This window comes from Ovis aries, chromosome 13 (assembly GCF_016772045.2).
Source record: "Ovis aries strain OAR_USU_Benz2616 breed Rambouillet chromosome 13, ARS-UI_Ramb_v3.0, whole genome shotgun sequence".
NCBI classification, from domain to species: domain Eukaryota; kingdom Metazoa; phylum Chordata; class Mammalia; order Artiodactyla; family Bovidae; genus Ovis; species Ovis aries.
The window spans coordinates 60,381,254-60,402,723 of NC_056066.1; the positions used below are offsets into that span (position 1 = coordinate 60,381,254).

Here is a 21,470-nt window from a genome sequence, read left to right on the forward strand (position 1 = left end):
ATCACACTACACCTCTATCCGTCACTCATTTTTTGAGATACTTCCATTGCATTTTTTTTTTAAAGACCTCCATCATATTCGTGATGGCAATTATATTGAGGGCGTAAATGTCCAATATTGTTCTAAGCACATCGCAAGCTTTATCACATGGAACCTTCCAAAACGGTACTGTAATTACACCCATTATATAGGAAGCAGGGGGTTGGAGATAGGAGTTAAATCACTTGGCCAAGTGGCAGAATTAACAGGCAGCTCCACGCGAAGGTGGGTTGTATTTCTTCCACTTTTTTGCTTCTGACATTGTGGAAAAAGGACTCTTTCGATTATACTCCCTAGAAAACCTCCTTCACACAGATTCCCTAACTAAAGCTAGCACGGGACACAATCTGTTATTCCTTCCTGTTCTGTCTCAACTCGCGTTTGGAAGCAGTGATAAAATTTGAGTGCTGGAAGGCAATGGGTTTAATAGCTTTTGTCATCTTGTTTTCTTTACCATAACTGCTTGTATTTCAGGGTGCTTCAGTGATCTTTCTGGGTTTAGTGAAAGAAAAGATGATTTGTGGAGTCAGGGAGACCCTAGTTTGAATCTGACTGCTTCCAATCTCAGCTTTGTCACGTGGGGACAGTGACCTTGGTTTTCAAAGCTCAGTTTGCTCATTCATAGCAAAGGGTATATTAATATCTACTCTCAGAGGACTAAAGTGGGGTTTCTAGGAGGTAATCTGTGTCAAAGAGGTTAGTCCACCGTGGGTTTCCAGAAAAGTTTATTTTTCCTTTCTGCCAGTATTGGATTCTTTCCTATTTCTCTTGCAGTTCTACCTACCATCTGGGAATCCCTGTGAGTTCTTTAAGAGGGTTCCCTTTACTCCACTTCCAGTACTGGTCTCAGGATCCAACTCTTGTGCTTCCTATTCCTTCACTTTATAACTCCTGACCTGATTTCCTCCATCCCTTCTCTGCCCCAAATGCCCAGGATCATATGTATTGGGATCATTAACCAGAAGTATCAAAATCTTATTCACACACTCCACTCTTTTATTCTTTCTGCTCGCCTGCTCATATCTTTTTCATGGTGAGGATATTTATATAACCAAATAGAACCTATGTATTTTATTTTTTTTAAGTTTTTCTTTTTTGGATGTGGACCATTAAAAAAAAATCTTTATTGAATTTGTTACAACACTGTGTCTTTTTTTTTTTTTTAATTTTAATGTTTGGTGTTTTTGGCCTCGAGGCATGTGGGATCTTAGCTTCCCTCCCAGGGATCAGACCCTGCACCCACAGGATTAGAAAGTGAAGTCTTAACCACTGGACTTCCAGGAAAGTCCTAGAACCTATTCATTTTTAATAATTTCTTTTGTACCTCTTACCCTAACTCCCCACCCCAGGTAACTAGCACACAATAATTTATCTACAAGGCAGGTACTTTAAATAAAGAAATGGGGGAGCTGGAGGGTGCATAGTCTATCTGAAGGGGCAGCTGATAGTCAACTCCAGCTAATTACTGCTCCCACTGTGGCCAGATCTTCCTGTTTTTAAAGTGAAGCCTAACTCTAGTTTCTTTTTTTAAATGGCAAACATTCTTCCTTCTCTTTTTTTCTTTGAGGTTGTCTCAGCAATATTTGGATCCTCTGTATAAATTTTAGAACCAGCTTAGTAAATTCCAGGAAACCACTTTTGGGAATTTTAATTGGGTTTACATTGCATTTATACAGAATTACCATATTATAATACTGAGTCTCCCCATTTATGACCCTCTGGGATTCCTCATTTATGTAAGTCTTATTTTATGAATTTCAATAGCAGTTTATGGTTTTCTTCATAAAGATCTTGTATAATTTTGGGAGGGATTTATTCCAAGGCACCTTGGTTGCTATTGTAAATGGTATCTTTAGAGATGACATATTTGATGTTGGTGTTTAAAGGGAACACATTTGAATTTTTTTGTATTGAACTCATATCTGCCAACAATACTGAAATCTTAAGGTTTCCAATGGCTTTTAGAATCAATTTCCTTTTCTTTGTTGACAGTCATATTGTCTGTAAATAATGAACATCTTTCTGTTCAGATCTTAACACTTTTTTCTTGTTTTACTGTACTAGACAGGACCCCTCACGGAATCAAGATATACTGGGCATTTTTGTTTTGTTTCTGACTACTGAGAGATCTGTTTGTATTTTGAAAAGATTTGATCTGTGGACTGGGGTCTGGCTACTTCTCAGTTTTACTAACTGTATCTTCTTCTGTCTTAAGATTTTGCTGGTATGGGTAAAGGCACTTTCCATCAGTGCCTTTTTTCTCGTCAACTTTTGCAGATCCAAGTTTTCTCTATTCTCTTTTGGTCATTTTTAGGTTTTTTTCTTGATTTCACTATCAGCACTGTGAATTGGATAAAAGGCTAAACATTTATATTGATTTCTCACTGAATTTATTTAAAAAACTGTCAACCATTCCCCTCAGCACTGTCCAGTAGTCAGCTTGGTCTGACTGTAGACCAAGTCTATAGTCAGAGATCACTGAAGATGGTAGAGATCGATGAACCAGAAGTTGTGGGGCCAGGCAGGTATCCTGTGAGCAAAACAGTCCAGATGGGCACCAAGGCCATCTGAAGAGGGCAGCCCTTTCTCATTCCTGGCAGATTATCGCCAGAGAGGGTTAGTAGAATTGGTAAGTTTGGCATCTCAGTCTGGATTTTAACAGACAGAATTTTGGAATTTGCACTATTATTAAAAGGCTAGTTAGGAGACTGTGGGGGAGGTGTGATTTGAGATGGCCTTTGAAAAAAGAAGCAGGTTTTGGAGCACAAGAGAGAAAAAAAAATCTGTGACTTAGAATTACTGTTCCTATGCACAGATGAGGAAAGTAGGCTCAGTCATGGAAGTGAATTGCCCAGTGTCACAAAGCTTGTAGTAGTTTGAGTGAGTGATAGTCGCTCAGTTGTGTCCAACTCTTTGTGATTCCATGGACTGTCCCCTGCCAGGTTCCTCTGTCCATGGAATTCTCCAGGCGAGAATACTGGAGTGGGTTGCCATTTCCTTCTCCAGGGGATCTTCCCCACCCAGGCACCAAACATGGGTTTCCTGCATTGCAAGGAGATTCTTTACCATCTGAACCACCAGGGAAGCCTACTATTAAGAGACACTTCTAAGTATAAACACAGGGAGGCCTGGAGTGCTGCAGTCCATGGGATCACAGTTGGACAAGACTGAGCGACTGAACTGAAGTATAAAGACAGATCAAACAAAACAAAACAGGTCATCTTAAAAAGTATCAGCAGATACATGCTTAACTTTATCTTATAATCTACAGAATATGGAATGAATCCATACTCCTTTTCCAAAGGAATGCCTGACAGGAGTAGCAATAAAGTTATAAATGACAATCATCAATCAGATGTAATAATTCAGATGAAGCTTATTTCTCTGGAAGCAAGTGGGTAAGTGGTCAGGAAGGAAATATAATGTGCTTTTAACTTTGTATGAAAAATAATGTTCAGTTCCATGTTGTTTAACATAGTTCTGTTTTTTCGATTGTCAAAATCTGTGCCCCCATCAACTATATAAACTCCAAAGCTTATATGGTTATTCTCTTATGTACTTCTGCCACATGTCTGTGAAATGGAGATAACGATGCCTACATCAAGGTTACTGTTTACTGACAACTTACATTCATGGTTCTATCAGCACACAAGCTGAGGCTCTTTATTTTCCCAGGTGCTTATTAACATTGTTTAATTAATTAACAATGCCGCAATTTTAACAGGATAACCTGGTCCAGAGAAAACTGTTACATTATGCACTTGACATTTCATTAAAAACTTTTCCTTAAAACTGACAGGTTTCATTGTGAGATACATTTCAAATGTACTTTATTAAATCTGATAGCTAATTAGAGCCTAAGCAATCATAAAAATAATTACACAATATTCAATCAAAAGTTATTTTTCTGGGCATATTAACATATGAATGTAGTTTTCTTAAGAAAAGTTAATCTCCGGCAAAAGCAGATATTTGTTTGCTTTCTAGGAGAGATCTAGGAGGACAGGAAAGAACGAGGAGTGTTTATAAGAATAGACCAGTAGCTCTTTCCATCAGGGAGGTGGTGCTCATCAATATTGAGACTCAATACTCAGATGACTTTCTGGTTAAAATCATTTGTTAAGATAGGTGATAATTGGGCTATTTTTATCTTGACAACTGAGATAAAACTATAAACCGTCAATGTTTAGGGACCCAGAACCAATTTATTATTATTTTAGCATGATTACCCTTTCAAGGTATCATAATGTGTTACTGGCTTCTTGTCTAAGAATATACAGGGCCTTAAGGTGAGAGGTTTTGGGGTAAATGACTAGCAAGTAAAAATCAAAGACTGCCTTCAGGAGACCAAAGCCACACCCACTGCCTGCTGGACAGGATTACCTATTAACCCCATCATTTTGGAGTCTGCCTAACACCAGAAAGTCCTTTAAGTTCTGATAGCCACCTACTGACAAGAAAGGCTGTTGAAATTTATTTAGTTAGGCACATTGAGTTACTATTGCTGTTTGGAGTCTGTTTCTGAAGACTTTCCATTATAGCTTAGTATAATTTTTTTCAGGTAAGAAACTTGGTTTCAACTGTTTCTTGTAGTCCTAAAAGTATTTCCTCTGGGATTTTCTCCACATAGAGTAGTTATCCATATAACTTTTTTTAAACAGTCTTCCTAGCTTTGGGAAGACTTTGCCCTCCCTCCAACACACACACACACACACACACACACACACACACACACACACACACACACACACGAACATAACCAAATCAGCTGTAAAGTACAGCACACAGAAATGACTGTCAGCCTCCTGTGAGGACACTGAGTGCCATCTCTCCCATAAGTCAGTCAGCAATCTGCATCTGTTCCTGAGGAGAAATCAACTGAGTCCCTCTGCTCTTGTGGCTTCTCCAAAGACAGCCCTTCCCATAACAGCTATTCTGGACTTTATCCACCATGTTCATCTCATCTGCATTTCAATGCTTCCTCCCACTCAACAGTCAATCCAGGAGTTCTTTCAGAGGGACTTCCCTAGTGGTCCAATGGCTAGAACTCTGCACTCCCAATGCAAGGGGCCCAGGTTCCATCCTTGGTCAGGGAACTAGATCCCACATGCTGCAACTAAGACCCTAAGACCCAGTACTGACAAATATTTTTTTAAAAAGAGTTCCTGGGAATTGTTGGAAATACTGATTGCGTTTTACTTCGAAAGTCTTTCATCTGCTTCAAAGTTATTGTGAAGATGAAATAATCTGCTATATCTAAATGTCTGGTACAATGTATTGTGAACTCCCAAAGTTTTCCAGATGTGAAGCTGATCACAGCAACCCCGCACCATGCATAAAGTGAGCCCCACCCCAGGGAATACCTACACTCCAGTAAGAATGCGTGGCCTTGTTGAGCCATTTAGGACTTTGTCTCTTAGCCAAGGATAATGTTGTAACAAATCCAGCTAGCATTCCTATTGCAGCATCAGTACCAAGGAGAATTCCACCTTTAACCAGGAAAAGCCAGTCATCAGTGGATACTAGAGCCTCCAGCTGGCAGGACATCTCTGTAATCCCAGTGCCTTCTGCCTCCATGTTTATCTAGTCTCCTTTCCTTTTAAGGGCATGACCAAAAACTGCACATTTCTTCTGCTCACATTTGCCAAAACCTAATTACATGGCCTCATGTAGCTACAGGGGAGGTTGGGAAATGAGATCTTTATTTTTATTTATATTTTCTTTATTATTTATTTATTGAAGTATAGTTAATTTACAATATTGTGTGCTTTTTGCCATAGCAGTCTCTTCTGTTGACCACAGGGTGCAGTGCTATGTAAAACATTTTCCTGTGATTTTAAGAGGGGGAGAAGGTTGGGAGCTCTGGCTGGCCTAGTGTTCTCTCTCTTTTTTTAAAATAGATTTTTAAACATATAGAATGATAGGTTTAAAAAAATTTATTTTATTTATTTATTTTGGCTATGTTGGGTCTTAGTTACAAGATGCAGGATCTTTTGTTGTGGTGCATGGAGTCTTTAGTTGAGTTATGCAGGCCCCAGAGCATGCAGGATTCAGTAGTTGCTGCACGTAGGTTTCTCTAGTTGCAGCTTGTGGGTTCTCTAGTTGCTCCTTGGCATGTTGGATCTTAGTTCCCTGACCAGGGAGCGAACCCGCATCTCCTGCGTTGCAAAGCAGGTTCTTAATTGCTGGATCATCAAGCCTTGCGTTCTATGGAAACATCCCCCTGTTGAAGTGTGACTGATTTCAAATTATTTTCTCCTTCCAAATTATTTTTTAAAACAGGAATGCACTTTTAAATCTGTGCTCTGTCTAGCAAAACTGAGGTGTGGAGAGAGAACTGGAGTGGGGTAAGGGTGGGAGCTGGTACTTGTAGTCTTGGAGTGAGGGGGAAAGTGGGGTGTTTGTTTGTATGGGTGGTGGTGGGAGTAAGCAGTTGGACTCTACATTACTTTGAAGGTATTGCTGACAGATTTGGATGTGGGATGAGAGATGAGTCAAAAGATGAGTTAAGAATGACTCCAGGGGAATTCCCTGGCAGTTCAGTGGTTAGAGCTCCGCACTTTCACTACAGGCCACAAGCCTTCCTGCATGTGGCAAAAAAAAAAAAAGAGGGTGTCCTGCCACTTTGAGTTGGTTCTGGAGAAATATTGAGTGTTAGTTGCCCCTCAGGTACCCAAATGGAGATGCTGAGTAGGCAGTTGGATGTATGTGACTGGACGAAGATGGAGAGGCTGGAGATGTGAGTTTAGGAGGCATCTGGGTAAAGATGGCATCTGAAGTCACAAGACTGAAAGGGAGCACGAATGGATAGAAAAAAAGAGAGGGCTGAGTCCGAGTCCTGGGGCAACCTGGGAGTAAAGGGAGAAAAAGAGAAACCAGGAAAAGAGAAGAAAAGGAGGTGGGAAGCAGCTCTAGAGAGTGGTTTCCAGGACACCGTGTTAAGAAAGTGTGTCAAGGAGGGAGTGATCCACTGTGTCAAATGCTGCAGATAGGCTGAGGAAGATGCATACAGAGAAGTTTAGCAAAATGGAGCTCACTGGCAGTGCTGACAGTGGCAGTTTCAGTGGAGAGGGGGAGAAAGCCTGATTGAAGAGGCAAAAAGGAATGGGAAACAGTAGGCAAACCTCTTTAGAAGTTTTGCTTTAAAGTGAAGCAGAAATGGGAGGGTAGCTGGATGGGAACTGTTCGCTTTTTTTTTAACAGAAGAAATTAAAATATGTTGGTAAAGCAGTGAGAATAATACAGAGAAGAGGGTGATGGAGAAAATGGGGGAAATTCCTGGGGGAAAGTCCTAGAGAAAATGAGAAAGGACAGATTTCAGTGCACAATAGTAGGAATCGAGGTCAGCAGGCAGTTTACAGAGTCTCAGGAGGGAGGCATGTGGGTGGGTGAATGAGGTGATGTGAACCTGAGTTTACTGATTCCCATGATTTTCCCGGTGAAACAGGAAGCAACGTAATTAGCCAAGAGTAACAATGGAGAAGGACTTGATGGAGGTTTGTTGAGAGGAGGAATATGACATAATTCTTTAGCAAGATAGGCGGGGCCAGCTGAGGGGAATTTGAAACCGCGATGCGTGGAATGTGGAGAGAGCTACTTTTTCCAGAGCGATATTGGTCCCTCTAGGCGCTCGGTAGTCTGCGTCCGTTTCCTTGGAGACCGAGACAAGAGAGAAAGCATCAGGTCTCTCTGGAAAGTTTGAGTGGCCTTGGTTACCGCGCGATCCACGCTGAGACAAGGAAGTTGGAGAAGCCGAAGAAACAGGCATCCCCCAAAATCGGGGCCCCAAAGCCTTGGGACTCTTCTTCCATTCTCCCAAATGGCGCGCGACTTTCCAAAGTATGTGAAAAGGGTACGGAGGGCGGTGGAGTGCGCATGCGTGGCCCCCAACCTAGCGCTGGCTGGATCCTCTCCGGGTGTCATCCCGCTCTTTTGACCTCGCCCTCTCCCCCGCCCATATCTCCCCTAGCCTCGCCTCTCTTGCGTGTTCTCCGGCTCCCGCTAGGCTTCTGTCCTTAGTGACTGAGGTTTCAGGTTCGAGATCCCATCCCAGTTTCACGCTTGCTGCTTGCATCCTCATGGGTTGGGACTAATGGGAGTATTTTCCCGCCCCAACACTCTGCAGACGCAGCCACTCTGGGATCGGCTCCACAGTCCCCCAGTTCCAAGTTCCGGTGAGTCCAAGAGGGCTAGGGTCGGTGTGGGGGTGGGGCTTGCTGACCCGGGGCGTGCCTCAGAACCTCAGTTTTCTCACCGTCTTATCAGGAGGTAAGGATATTTTATGCTGCTGTATTCTTTATCTCTGGTTGCATATCTGCTTTCCTATCGGGTCTTTTCCATGCCTTCTGTTTCTCACAGTTCTTAGCACCTCCCCGCCTGGATATGCTTAGTAAATTCTGGCTGGCTGATGCAAACTTGATAACATTTAGGGAGCATTTACCACATGCTTTACAAATATCTTTTGGAATGTTTGTACCAACCTATGGAGGTCGGTTTTTAAATTCGGTCCAGTTTACAGATGAGAAAATTGAGGCTCAGAGAGGTAAACCCGCTTGGTCCAGGTTACAGATATCAGTAAGGGGTGAAGCTGGGATTTGAGCCCATGAACTGTGTGACTGATTTGTGTTGTGTCTGGTAGGATTATGTTCCATGGCAGCGGTCCAGACAGAGAGCCAAGCCATCTACTCTGCCTCCAATCCCACAGACTGTGGGCACTAAGAAAAGCAAAAGGAAGACCTGGTCTACCGTCCAGCCAGGTGGGCAGAGGTCCTTGGGCTCTGGAGAAGAAGGTGGGGGCAGGATGGGGTAGAGGTTCTTGGCCCTTGGTGACAGCATTTACATCAGGGCAGGCTAACTGGTATAACAGTCCCTAGATTTGAAGTATTAATATAGATGTTTGTTTCTCATTTATGTCAAAGTACATTTGTGGATCTGGGGGAAGGGGATAATCTTTTTCACATGGTCATTCTGGGGTCTAGGCTCCATCACCTTGTGACTAGGACATCTTGTAAGGTCCTGAAGTCCTCTGTTGGGTCCTTTTGCATCCAGCAGAAAGAAGAAAGTGAGCAAGAATATGGATGATCTTGTGGACAGTTCTTTTTCAGGGCCTAGACTTGAAGGGACACATATCATGCCCACTCATATTCCAGTGTCCTTAACTCAGCCACATGCCCACCCTTAACCCTAAGGAAAGATGGGAAATGTTGCCCAGCTAGGAAAAGAAAACAGTTTGGTGAACTTGGGATAATCTCTGCCACATCACTGTCATGCCTTCCAGGGGAGTTCTGAGGCCTTGGCTTAGGCAGATATGGATTCAGATCTTGGTTCTCTCATTTACTCTCTTGGGAAAGTCATTCATCTCTCTAAGTTTCTGTTTCTTCATTTTTAAAATGAGGACACTAATACTTACCTGATATGATTGTTGTGAGAATTAAATGAGAAGATCCATGTAAAGCCCATTGTTATTCAACCTTATGAGACTCAGCACTCCTTTTAAGGACACATATTTTATAATATTCCTTTAGTATCCTGAAATAAACTTCACAGATAATATAATCTACCTATATATAATTTAAAAGTTAATATAATGCCCTAACTGTAAAGTAAAGAAAAAATACAAAAAGAAATGAAAATACCAAGAAAAAGAAATGGAAAAAGGCAAAACGGTTGTCTGAGGAGGCCTAACAAATAGCTGAGAAAAGAAGAGAAGCTAAAGGCAAAGGAGAAAATGAAAGATATACCCACTTGAATGCAGAGTTCCAAAGAATAGCAAGGAGAGATAAGAAAGACTTCCTCAGTGATCAATGCAAAGAAATAGAGGAAAACAATAGAATGAGAAAGACTAGCGATCTCTTCAAGAAAATTAGAGACACCAAGGAAACATTTCATGCAAAGATGGGCAAAATAAAGGACAGAAATGGTATGGACCTAACAGAAACAGAAGATATTAAGAGGTGGCAAGAATACCCAGAAGAACTATACAAAAAAGATCTTCACGACCCATATAACCACAATGGTGTGATCACTCACCTAGAGCCAGACATCCTGGAATCCGAAGTCAAGTGGGCCTTGGGAAGCATCACTGTGAACAAAGCTAGTGGAGGTGATGGAATTCCAGTTGAGCTATTTCAAATCCTGAAAGATGATGCTGTGAAAGTGCTGCACTCAATATGTCAGCAACTTTGGAAAACTCAGCAGTGGCCACAGGACTGGAAAAGGTCAGTTTTCATTCCAGTCTCAAAGGCAATGCCAAAGAATGCTCAAACTACCGCACCATTGCACGCATCTCACATGCTAGCAAAGTAATACTCAAAATTCTCCACGCCAGGTTTCAACAGTACATGAACAGTGAACTTCCAGATATTCAAGCTGGATTTAGAAAAGGCAGAGGAACCAGAGATCAAATGCCAGCATCTGTTGGATCATCGAAAATGCAAGAGAGTTCCAGAAAAACATCTACTTCTGCTTTATTGACTATGCCAAAGCCTTTGACTATGGATCACAACAAAATGTGGAAAATTCTTAAAGAGATGGGAATACCAGACCATCTTACCTGCCTCCTGAGAAATCTGTGTGCAGATCAAGAAGCAAGAATTAAAACTGGACATAGACTAACAGACTGGTTCCAAATCAGAAAAGGAGTACATCAATGCTATATATTGTCATCCTGCTTATTTAACTTATATGCAGAGTACATCATGCAAAATGCTGGGTTGCATGAAGCACAAGCTGGAATCAAGATTGCCGGGAGAAATATGAGTAACCTCAGATATGCAGATGATACCACCCTTATGGCAGAAAGTGAAGAAGAACCAAAAAGCCTCTTGATGGAAGTGAAAGTGGAGAGTGAAAAAGTTGGCTTAAAGCTCAACATTCAGAAAACTAAGATCATGGCATCCGGTCCCATCACTGCATGGCAAATACATGAGGAAACAATGGAAACAGTGACACACTTTATTTTGGGGGGCTCAAAAATGACTGCAGATGGTGACTGAAGCCATGAAATTCAAAGACGCTTGATCCTTGGAAGAAAAGCTATGACCAACCTGGATAGCATATTGAAAAGCAGAGACATTACTTTGCCAACAAAGGCCCGTAGTCTATGGTTTTTCCAGTAGTCATGTATGGATGTGAGAGTTGGACTATAAAGAAAGCTGAGCGCTGAAAAGTTGATGCTTTTGAACTGTGGTGTTGGAGAAGACTCTTGAGAGTCCCTCGACTGCTAGGAGATTCAGCCAGTCCATCCTAAAGGAAATCAGTCCTGAATGTTCATTGGAAGGACTGATGCTGAAGCTGAAACTCCAATACTTTGGCTACCTGATGCGAAGAACTGGGTCACTGGAAAAGACCCTGGTGCTGGAAAAGATTGACAGCAGGAGGAGAAAGGGACGACAAAGGATGAGATGGTTGGATGGCATCACCAACTTGATGCACATGAGTTTGATCAAGCTCTGGGAGTTGGTGATGGACAGGGAAGCCTGGCATGCTGCAGTCCAGGGGGTGGCAAAGAGTCGGACACAACTGAGCGACTGAACTGAACTGAAGGGAACTGTAAAGTAAAGGAAAAGGCAAGTTATTTATATTTAAATAGCATAGGTTTCAGTATGTAAATGTTCAGGATGGAGCCCACTGGAAGACATGAGCAAGTCATCAGAAGCTTACTCATAGATGTGGCGTCATGGTGAATGTAACGGTTGCAAATGCTGACTGACACACGATGGAAGTTGGGGACTCAAATACCAAGGGGGATTTTTCATTGCAACCCGATTTCCAAAGTTGTGTCATCTCTTACTAAAGTTCTAAACAAAACAAGGCACAATCTTCCCCTGATTGTAGCTGCTTCGTTGGAAAATTCAGCATTATGTTGTTGTTTAGTTGCTAAGTTGTGAATGACTCTTTGTGACCCCATGGACTGCAGCACCAGGCTTCCCTGTCCTTCACCATCTCCCAGAGTTTGCTCAAACTCATGTCCATGGAGTCGGTGATGCCATCCAACCATCTCATCTTCTGTCACCCCCTTCTCCTCCTGCCCTCAATCTTTCCCAGCATCAGGGTCTTTTCCAGTAATTTGGCTCTTTGCATCAGGTGGCTATAGTATTGGAGCTTCAGCTTCAGCGTCAGTCCTTCCAGTGAGTATTCAGGGTTGATTTCCTTTAGGACTGACTGGTTTGATCTCCTTGCAATCCAAGAGACTATTGGTAGTCCTCAATAGCACCACAATTCGAAAGCATCAATTCTTCGGCGCTCAGCCTTCTTTATGGTCCATCTCTCACATCTGTACATGACTACTGGAAAAACCATAGCTTTGACTATATATGACCCTTTGTGGGCAAAGTGATGTCTCTACTTTTTAATATGCTATCTAGGTTTGTCATAGCTTTCCTTCCAGGGAGCAAGCATCTTTTAATTTCTTGGCTGTAGTTACTGTCTGCAGTGATTTTGGAGCCCAGGAAAATAAAATCTGTCATTGTTTTTGCTTTTTTCCATTTTTATAGTTCCATGTAAAACAAAATCAGGTTCTGGGATCAGATCATAATCGGATTTTACCTATGTCAGTATCTAGTAGGACTTAGAAAAGTTAAACAAGATAGGAGAATTTTATGTTCTATGGGGTTGTCCTGTCTGGGAGATGTTGGACCCTTAGTATTTCTGTGCACCACAGATTCCCCCAGCAGTGTATGTAAATACCCCTGTTGAGCTGTTGAGAGTCACTGATGTAAAGTGATGAGCACACGACATTGTGATAGTGACAGAAGTTTTGTCTTTGGCCCTAGACCCTATTCAAACAGCATCTACAAGGAAACACTTGCCCTTTCCTTTCACTGGGAAAGCAGTGAGGTATGTAATAGACACAACCATAACCAGAACAAGAGCAATTAACATATGCCAAGGACATATGTGCTAGATACTATCTGAGCAATTTACGCATATCACTTCATTTAATCTTCCCAATAGCCCTATGAGGTGGGTGCTGATGTTATCACCTCCTTTTACAGATGAGGAACCTGAAGCACAGACAGGTGCAACTCCCAAGGTCACACAGGTAGGAGGGGGCACAGCCAGGCTGTGATATTTGGCAGTTTGGCTCCAGGACCCAGAGTCAACCACTGGAGAAATGTAGACCTAAGCTGGTGTTCCAGTGTCCCTTCTTGCTAGCAATTCTAGGTTACTGATCCCAGCCTCAGTTTCCTTCCCTGTGGAAATGGGCACAAAGATTCCCGCCTTATTCAAGTGTAATCTATGTAAATAACAACAGTTAGCATTTGCTGAGGACTCATTTTGCATCAGGCTCTATTGTAGAGGCCTTATTTGTTCATTCATCCATTCATTCACTCACTCATTCATTCATACGTCCATTTAGCAGCAGCCATTTGCTGAGGCCCCGGTGTACACAGCATTGGGCTGAGTGTTGTTGACTTAGGAGAAAGATTGGTTTCTAGCCGTGGAGAGTTCATAGTCCCAACCTCACACATGTAATTACACAAAACTTTAAATACACTTGTAGGGACTTCCATGGTGGTCCAGTGGTAAAGAATCTGCTTTCCAATGCAGGGGACTTGGGTTTGATCCCTGGTGGGGGAACCTTAGTTCCCAGTGCCTTGGGGCAACTAAATCTGCTGTGCTGCAACTAGAGAGCCCACGAGTCACAGCAAAGGGCAGCTAAAAAGAAAAAAAAAAATACACTTATAATTGAAGGAGGTCATGATCTCATTCATGGGCTTCCCTGGTGGCTCAGTGGTAAAGAATCCGCCTACAATGCAGGAGACGCAAATGACCAGGGTTCAGTCCCTGGGTCAGGAACATCCTCTGGATGAGGCATTGGCAACCCACTTCAACATTCTTGCCTGGGAAATCCCATGGACAGAGAAGCCTGGTGGGCTACAGTCTCTGGGGTTGCAAAGAGCCAGACACGACTGAGCAACTGAGCACGTACGCATGATCTCATTCACTTCTGGAAATGGTGTCATCACCATTTTACAAATGAGGACACTGAAGCTTGGGTTGGTAGCATGTCTTGTGGAAAGTCAGGTCCTTGAGGGCAGCTTTTCAGTATTAAAAAAAGATAAACCTGCTGATTCCACCAAGATGGAGTAGCCCCATTCCTTCCTTGTCCTCCCTTTTGCAACTAAAAATCTCTGGACACTACACAACAGAGAGAGGCTCTGAAACCTGTAAAGAAGAAAGTGAGCTGCTAGAATGGGGAGCATACACCATCATCTGGCCTTCATGCTGAATTTCAACAGGAGATTGTCTGCTAAAAAGAAGATGAAATAGGATCCAGAGCAGTATCTAAAACATCCAAGATACAATCAGAATCACCCGTCATACCAAGAATGAGAAAAATCACAACATGAATGAGAAAAGACAGACACCAACACTGAGATGAATCAGATAGAATTATTTGACTGTTCTTATTTATAGATGACATGACTGTCTACATAAAAAATCTTAAGGAATCTACTATATCTAAAAAGAAACTAGAAGTAATGAGTTGACCAAGGTTGCAAGATATTAGCACAACACACGAAAACCCATCACATTTCTATGTACTAATAATAAATATGTAGAAATCAAAATAAAAAATGCAATACATTTAGTCACACCAAAGAAAATGAAATATTTAGGCATAAACTTAACAAAACACGTATAGGATCTGTAAGCTGAAATCTATATAATGCTGATGTAAGAATCAAAGAAGACCTAAGTAAATGGAGAAACATACTGTCATGGATTAGAAGACTCAACATCGTAAAGATGTCAGTTCTCAGACTGATTCATGTTTAATGCAATTCCAGTCAAAATCCCAGCAAACTTTTTTGTAGACATAGACAGGTTTATTCTAAAATTTATACAGAAAAGCAAGGTCCTAGGATAGATAAGACAATTTAAAGTGAACAACATTGGAAGAATCACTTTACCTGATATTAATGCCTACTACTTGGTAATAGTAATCAAAACAGCATCATATCGATAGAGAAACACATAGATCAATAGAACAGAATAAAAAACCAGAAACAGCCACACAAATACCCAAGCAATTTTTGACAAAGGTGCAAAAACAGTGGAGAAAAGAAAGCCTTTTCCACAAATGGTGCTAGAGTAGATGGACATCCACAGATGAAAAAATGAACTTCTATTGAAGTCTCACAACTTACACAAAAATTAACCCAAAATGTAAATTTAAAATGAAATAAAAATTAAACGTAAAACAGTAAAACTTTTAGAAAAAACATGAGAGAAAAATCTTTGGGACTCATGGCAAGTGAAGAGTTCTTTGTTTTTGTACCAACAGCGGATTCATGAAAGAAAAATGGAATAAATGAACAGGTAGGATTTCATAAAAATGTATGACTTCTGTTGTTTTCACAGTCTTAACAGAGATTAAGTATGAAGCTATGTACTTGGATAAAATGTTTGCAAACCACATACCTGACAAAGGACTGCTTTGTAGAATATATTGGGAATCCTCAAACTCAGCAGAAAAACAATTCAGTTAAAGAGTTAAAGGCAGAAGACTTGAAGAGACATTTCACCAGAAGAGGAAATACATATGGTAAATAAGCACAGGAAAAGATGTTCAACATCATTGTCCACTGCTGCTGCTGCTGCTGCTAAGCCGCTTCAGTCGTGTCCGACTCTGTGCGACCCCATCGACGGCAGCCTACCAGGCTCCCCCGGGATTCTCCAGGCAAGAACACTGGAGTGGGTTGCCATTTCCTTCTCCAATCATTATCCACTAGGACTATGCAAATTAAACCAAAATGGGGTGTCACTGAACATCTATCAGAATGACCAAAATGAAAAATAGTTATAATGCCAAGTGTTGGCAACAACGAGAGATTGGGTCATTCGTTTCTAATGAAACCAAGCACACATTTCCCATAATGATCCAACAGTTGCACTCTCGGGCATTTATTCCAGAGAAGTGAAAACTTACAGTCACACAAAAACCAAACTGTTGGGCATTTATTCCAGAGACGTGAAAACTTACGGTCACACAAAAACCAGTGCATGACAATTTCACTGTAGCCTGATTCATAATACCCTCAAACTGGAAACAATCCAGATGTCCTTTAATGAGTGAGTAGTTAAAGAAACTATGGTGCATTCCATACCACATAATACTATTCAGAAGGAAAAGGAAAGAACTTTTGATACATTCACTAACTTCGATGAATCTCCAGTGAATTACGCTGAGTGAAAAAAGCCAATCTTAAAAGCATCATATTGTTAGATTCCATTTGTATAACATTCTGGGAATGACAGAACTGTAGAAATGGAGAACAGATTCATGATTGCCAGCAGTGGGAAGAGGATGGAAGGAGAGGGAAATGAGTATGGCAATACAAGGCCCCAGGAGCAATCCTTTGCGTTTGTGGAACTATTCTGTAACATGCTGGCTTTCAGTGTCCTGGTTGTGATACTGTGCTTAGTTTTATAAGATGTTACCACTGGGAGTAACAGTTGAGGAAATATAAGATTTCTTTGTATTATTTCTTAAAACTGCATGTAATCTGAATTTATTTCAAAATTAAAAGTTTAATTAAAAAAAGATAAATCAGGGCTACCACCACTAATGAAAAGAAATACTCGTTATTAAACCAACAAATCTTCCTAAGTATTTAAGTTCAACCTACAAATGTTGTAATTTTTAAAAACCCTCATAAAGGAGTTTTTGGAACTTGGTTAATTAAATTCCCTTAAACTGTTTAAGCTACGTTTAAAATTTAATATATACATTTTCACTTTCAAAAAGTTCACTTGTTCTGATTAACAAAACCATTGGGCATGTAATATAATTCTTGTATATCGTATAAATAAACTTCTAAATGTGAGTAATCTTATGTTCTCTTAAAAGTTGTGGTAATTTATATACATTTAATAAGATTGTATTAAACCTTGCAACTTAAATCTAAATCAAAATCTCATTGATGTATTTTGAATTAGAATCACAAGGGACTTCTCTTGGTGGTCCAGTGGCTAAGACTGAATGTAAGGGGCCCGAGTTCCATCCCTGGCCAGGGAACTAGATCCCACATGCCACAACTGAAGATCCTGCATGCCGCAACAAAGATCAAAGATCCCACGTGCTGCAACTAAGACCTGGTGCAGCCAAATAAATAAATATAAATACAAAAAATTAGAATTTCAAGAGTAATGTATTAATCACTCCATCTCTCAAACAGTTTCAAGTAAATATCAGATAATTCATAACTTTAACTCAAAATTACTCTAATTTGCTTTGTCACCTCTGTACTTAATACTAAATTACAGATATCAATTCATTAAAGAAATAATATTTTTCCAAATGAACTGAGTTGCACCTCTAACAGGGCCTTTGAGGGCAGCATCTGTGATGGTTTGTGTGATTTACCTCATGCCGGTGCAGGACATGTCAAGAGGAATCAGGGATTCTTGGAACATGCCCTCTGAGTGTCTTCTGCTCTGAATTATTTTCGTGTACTTCATATCTGGCAGGACCACAGGTTTTACAGGTATTTCAGAGACAGTGTTTTGCTTGGCTTCTATCTTTATCTGATGCTGTGGTCCTGATCCCAGTTCTCAGGTCGCTGGTAATAACAGTGACAACTGGTAATTTATATTTGCAGTGAATATGTGTTAAGCATTATTCCAAACACTTTGAAGGACAGTAACTTCTTATTTAGTCTTCACGACAATCCTGTGAGGTACTCATGATGATGATTCTTGTATTATAGAGTAACGGGGAAGTGAAGGGCAGAGAGGTCGTGTGAGCTGCCAGATTCAAACCCAGGCTATCTAGCTCATTAGTTATTGCTTTTAACCTCTTTCCCTCCTGAGCTTACCACTGGCCAGCTTGATGGGAGAAATGAGGGTGTCTGGCCATCTCCCGCTGCTACCCCTCACTGCCCCTCTGTTCAGCCGCACAGTCTGTGTGGTATGTGGAAGTTCCTTGGGCTTCGCTGTCCTTTATAACAAGGACCTGGGCGGGGCCTGGGAGCTTATGGATGGATGTAAGCTTTGGCCTCTGTTTCGCTGTCATACACTATAAGGCCATGAGTGGATGCATTTGGGGCCTGGGCTGTCTCTTTCTTTCTCCTGACTCTCTCTCTGTCCTTTCCCATGCCCTAGGGTGGCAATCCAAGCCTACCTTGTGGATGACAAGCCAGCCGAGGAATCCAGTAGAGCTGCGCAGAGGAAAGCTGGACTCTGGGAAGACACAGGCCACAATCCGACTAATGAGGGTATGAGCATCTCCCACAGGCGCGGGGCCGGGGGTGGGGGATGGTGACAGCAAACATGCCCTGAGCGCTTCGTGGGTGCCTGTCTGCAGTCTTGCTCTCACAGCAACGCCATGGGCATGCTTATCATCAGCCCTATTTTACAGAAGGGAAAACTGAGGTGCATGGAGATAAATGACTTGCGCCAGATCACACAGTTAGAAAATGCAATACCAGGGGTCAAAGCCAGTTAGGCAAAGATTTGCCTTTGTGTTTTAGATTCAGGGAAATGATTGGAATCATATTATTTCACTGCATTAGGAATACAATCTAGTGGCTTGTTCATCTAAAAACTCCGGGAAATTAACCTTTCATGAAATACAGTGCATCTTGAAGCAAGACTTAGGAGCTTCCTATTAAAACTTTTCACATCAACTGACAGAACTTTTGATCATTCACTTTCTCAAAATCTGTTGTTTATTATGGCTTCTGAACAATATTTCAAAGTACTTGAAATGAACTAGAAGAAGTGGGGGCATTAGTGTCCATAGCAGAAAGTAACATACCAAATACTATAACTACTACAAAATATTATAGAAGAGTTCCTAACTTCTTCAGGAAAGTTTTTAATAGCTCAATGAACAATGACTGATAAAGAAATAGGGAGAAATGTATTTGCCTTGAAATCATTTTTTCCCTTTAACCTTCAATTTTGCAAAAATGAGTTATTAGAGGCAGCCCAGTATTCTTAAAGGAGGAACTCATATTTCTGGTGTTATTTTTATCCTGACTTTAGAAGGGTTATGTGTTTTTGTTTGATGAACCTAGATAACTGGCTCTAAAACCTGTGCTCCTAACCAGTTCCTAATACTCTTATAATCATTCATTTGTTTAGTCAACAAATATTTGAGCATCTACTGTGTCCCGGACCCTGTTCTAAGTGTGGGAATTCACCAGTGATGTGGCTTCTGACCTTAGGGAGCTCCCAGTCTACTAGGGGAGACAGATAACAAACAAGATAGATAAAAATATGATATGAGTAGTGAAGATAAGAGCTATGAATAAGTATAAAATAAGGTTAGGGGGCTGAAGGGGCACAGAGGAGGGGGTAGCCATGACCGTTTTAGGAGGGTGGTCAGGGAAGGCTGTCAAGGTGGTGACATCTGAGGCAGGAATGCTCCAGGCAGAAGAACTGAACTGCAAAGGCCCTGAGGTTCATAGGAGTCCCGGGGCTGCTGTTGCCGTGTGCCGAATGGGCTGTGGGGACAAGGGGGAAACAGTGCAAGAACGCAGAACCAACCCAGTTGGTTTGTTCTTGGGGTTGGAGTAGGATTCTGTCTCTGGCCGTCAGCTTCAGGACAGTTTTTTATTCAAGCAACAACTCCTGAGAGGGCCAGCGATGTGTCAGGCACCAAGCTGGGTGCTGGGGAGACAGCCATGAACATGATCCCAGAATCTGTGCTATGATGGAGCTTATACTTTAGTGCAGAGACGCATAACAAATTAAAAAACCTCCAAAGACTATTTACTCATCAGTTGATTTAGCCCACCCTCATGGAGCTCTAGGCACTGTTCTGGTGTGTGCTGGAGATACCACTGTGACAAGACAACCAAAGCCCCTGCCCTCCTGGCTGTAAAATTCTAGTTGGGAAGACAGACAAGAAAGAAGAAAATAAGAAAAATATGTTGGGACTTGCTTAGTGGTCCAGCGGTTAAGACTTCTTTCAATGCAAAGAGGGTTTCCCTGGTGACTCAGGGTAAAGAATTCGCCTGCGATGCGGGAGACCATGATTCCATCCCTGGGTCAGGAAGTTCCCCTGGAGAAGGGAATGGCAACCCACTCCGGTATTCTTGTCTGGAGAATCCCATGGACGGAGGACCCTGGCGGGCTACAAGTCCATTGGGTCGCAAAGAGTCAGATACAACCCAGCGACTAACACACACACATAGGTTCACTGATTCTAAGAAGCCACTGGTAATAAGACTCACCTTTATCTTAATAACTCACTAATTAAATATTTTTCAACTAGACTGTAACACGCCACCAGCTGTAAGATACAGCTCCACCCCAGAGTATGAAATTATGGGAAAATGGGTGTTTCAGAAAGGATGAAATAATTCAAGGTGCTCTGACCCGCAGACAATAGAGAACAGCCGCCCAGCTCGGGTGGCATTTATCAGTCGGGGCCACAAGGGGGCGGATTGCGGCGGGAGGGACGTGGTCCCTGGGCTCCCGGAGGTGCCGGCCGACCCCGCGCACCGCCGCCTCCTTTCCTTGTCTCTCCGCCCGCAGACAATGCTCCGGAACCGGCGAACCTCGTACCAGGAGCTCTGCGACCACGAGGACTTCCTCACCAAGCTCTCTGGGGAACTGATCAAGACCATCCAGGACACAGAGGACGGCGCGGCCCTGAAAGTGCGCATGTTGCTGCAGCAGCAGGACGTCTACACGGTGATTCTCCCTGCCTTAGCCCCGCAGCCCCGCCTCCGCCCTGAGCCGCCGTCCAGCCCGCGACACCGCCCCTGCCGAGCCCTCGGGCGCCCTCTCCTGCTTTCTCCCGGTCTCTCCCGGCCGGTTGCATAAGCTCCTTCCTCCGTCTGGAAGATAGCATCTTTTACACACTCCGCTCTCCCCGCCCCCCGCACCCCTACCTGGGCCTTGGAATCAGACTGGGGGTAGGGTGGGGGCTCATCCCAGTTCAGCACTAGTTAGCTGGAAGGCTCTGAGTCAACCTCTGAGCCCCATACAAGTGGGGCACAACGGAGTTGCACCTGGCACACAGGAGGTGTGGGCCCCAGTGTGGGGTTGGGTCTGGGGACTCCTCTGAGGAAGTACTGAATTATCTGACAGTCCTTGCTTTGGCAGCACCAGTGGAAGCGAGGGTGGTGGGGTGGTGGTGGTGGTGAGCTAACCACCACCACCACCCCCCCCCCAACTTCCACAGACCATCACTGACATCTTGGAGTACTCCAACAAGAAGAAGCTGCACCAGATGAAGTGTGAGCTCCAGGAATGGGAGGAGAAGGAGGAATCCAAGATCCACAGTAAGAATATCTCCGCGGATTAGTTGACCCTCACCTGGCTCTCTAGGGGAAGCCATCAGGCCCACCACCTCGCTTCTGAGGCACAAGCCGACTGCTAAGATGGACAGCGACAGCTTGCTTATCACTTAGCATTTGCAGGCCCTATGTGCTTTGTTTTTATGGGCATACTTTCAGTCCTTACAACTC

At 42.6% G+C, this 21,470-nt stretch overlaps 1 protein-coding gene across 12 annotated transcripts in view; it reads left to right on the forward strand.

Moving 5' to 3' along the window:
- Window positions 1–7,714: 7,714 nt before the first annotated feature.
- C13H20orf96 (chromosome 13 C20orf96 homolog) overlaps window positions 7,715–21,470 on the forward strand; it is a 142,456-nt gene continuing 128,700 nt past the window's right edge. For 9 of the 12 annotated variants that reach the window (XR_006055671.2, XM_060397008.1, XM_060397009.1 and 6 more), the window contains exons 1-6: window positions 7,715–7,878; window positions 8,165–8,213; window positions 8,678–8,795; window positions 18,151–18,263; window positions 20,533–20,691; window positions 21,185–21,284. Coding sequence is in view for 11 of the 12 variants with exons in the window: in XM_060397008.1 (XP_060252991.1) it covers window positions 7,859–7,878; window positions 8,165–8,213; window positions 8,678–8,795; window positions 18,151–18,263; window positions 20,533–20,691; window positions 21,185–21,284 (559 nt within the window). In the remaining variant the exon portion in view is untranslated. Of the gene's footprint in view, window positions 7,879–7,995; window positions 8,214–8,677; window positions 8,796–18,150; window positions 18,264–20,532; window positions 20,692–21,184; window positions 21,285–21,470 lie in introns of those variants that run through there. The other 3 variants (XM_060397010.1, XM_042229972.2, XM_060397013.1) reach the window with 1 other exon arrangement.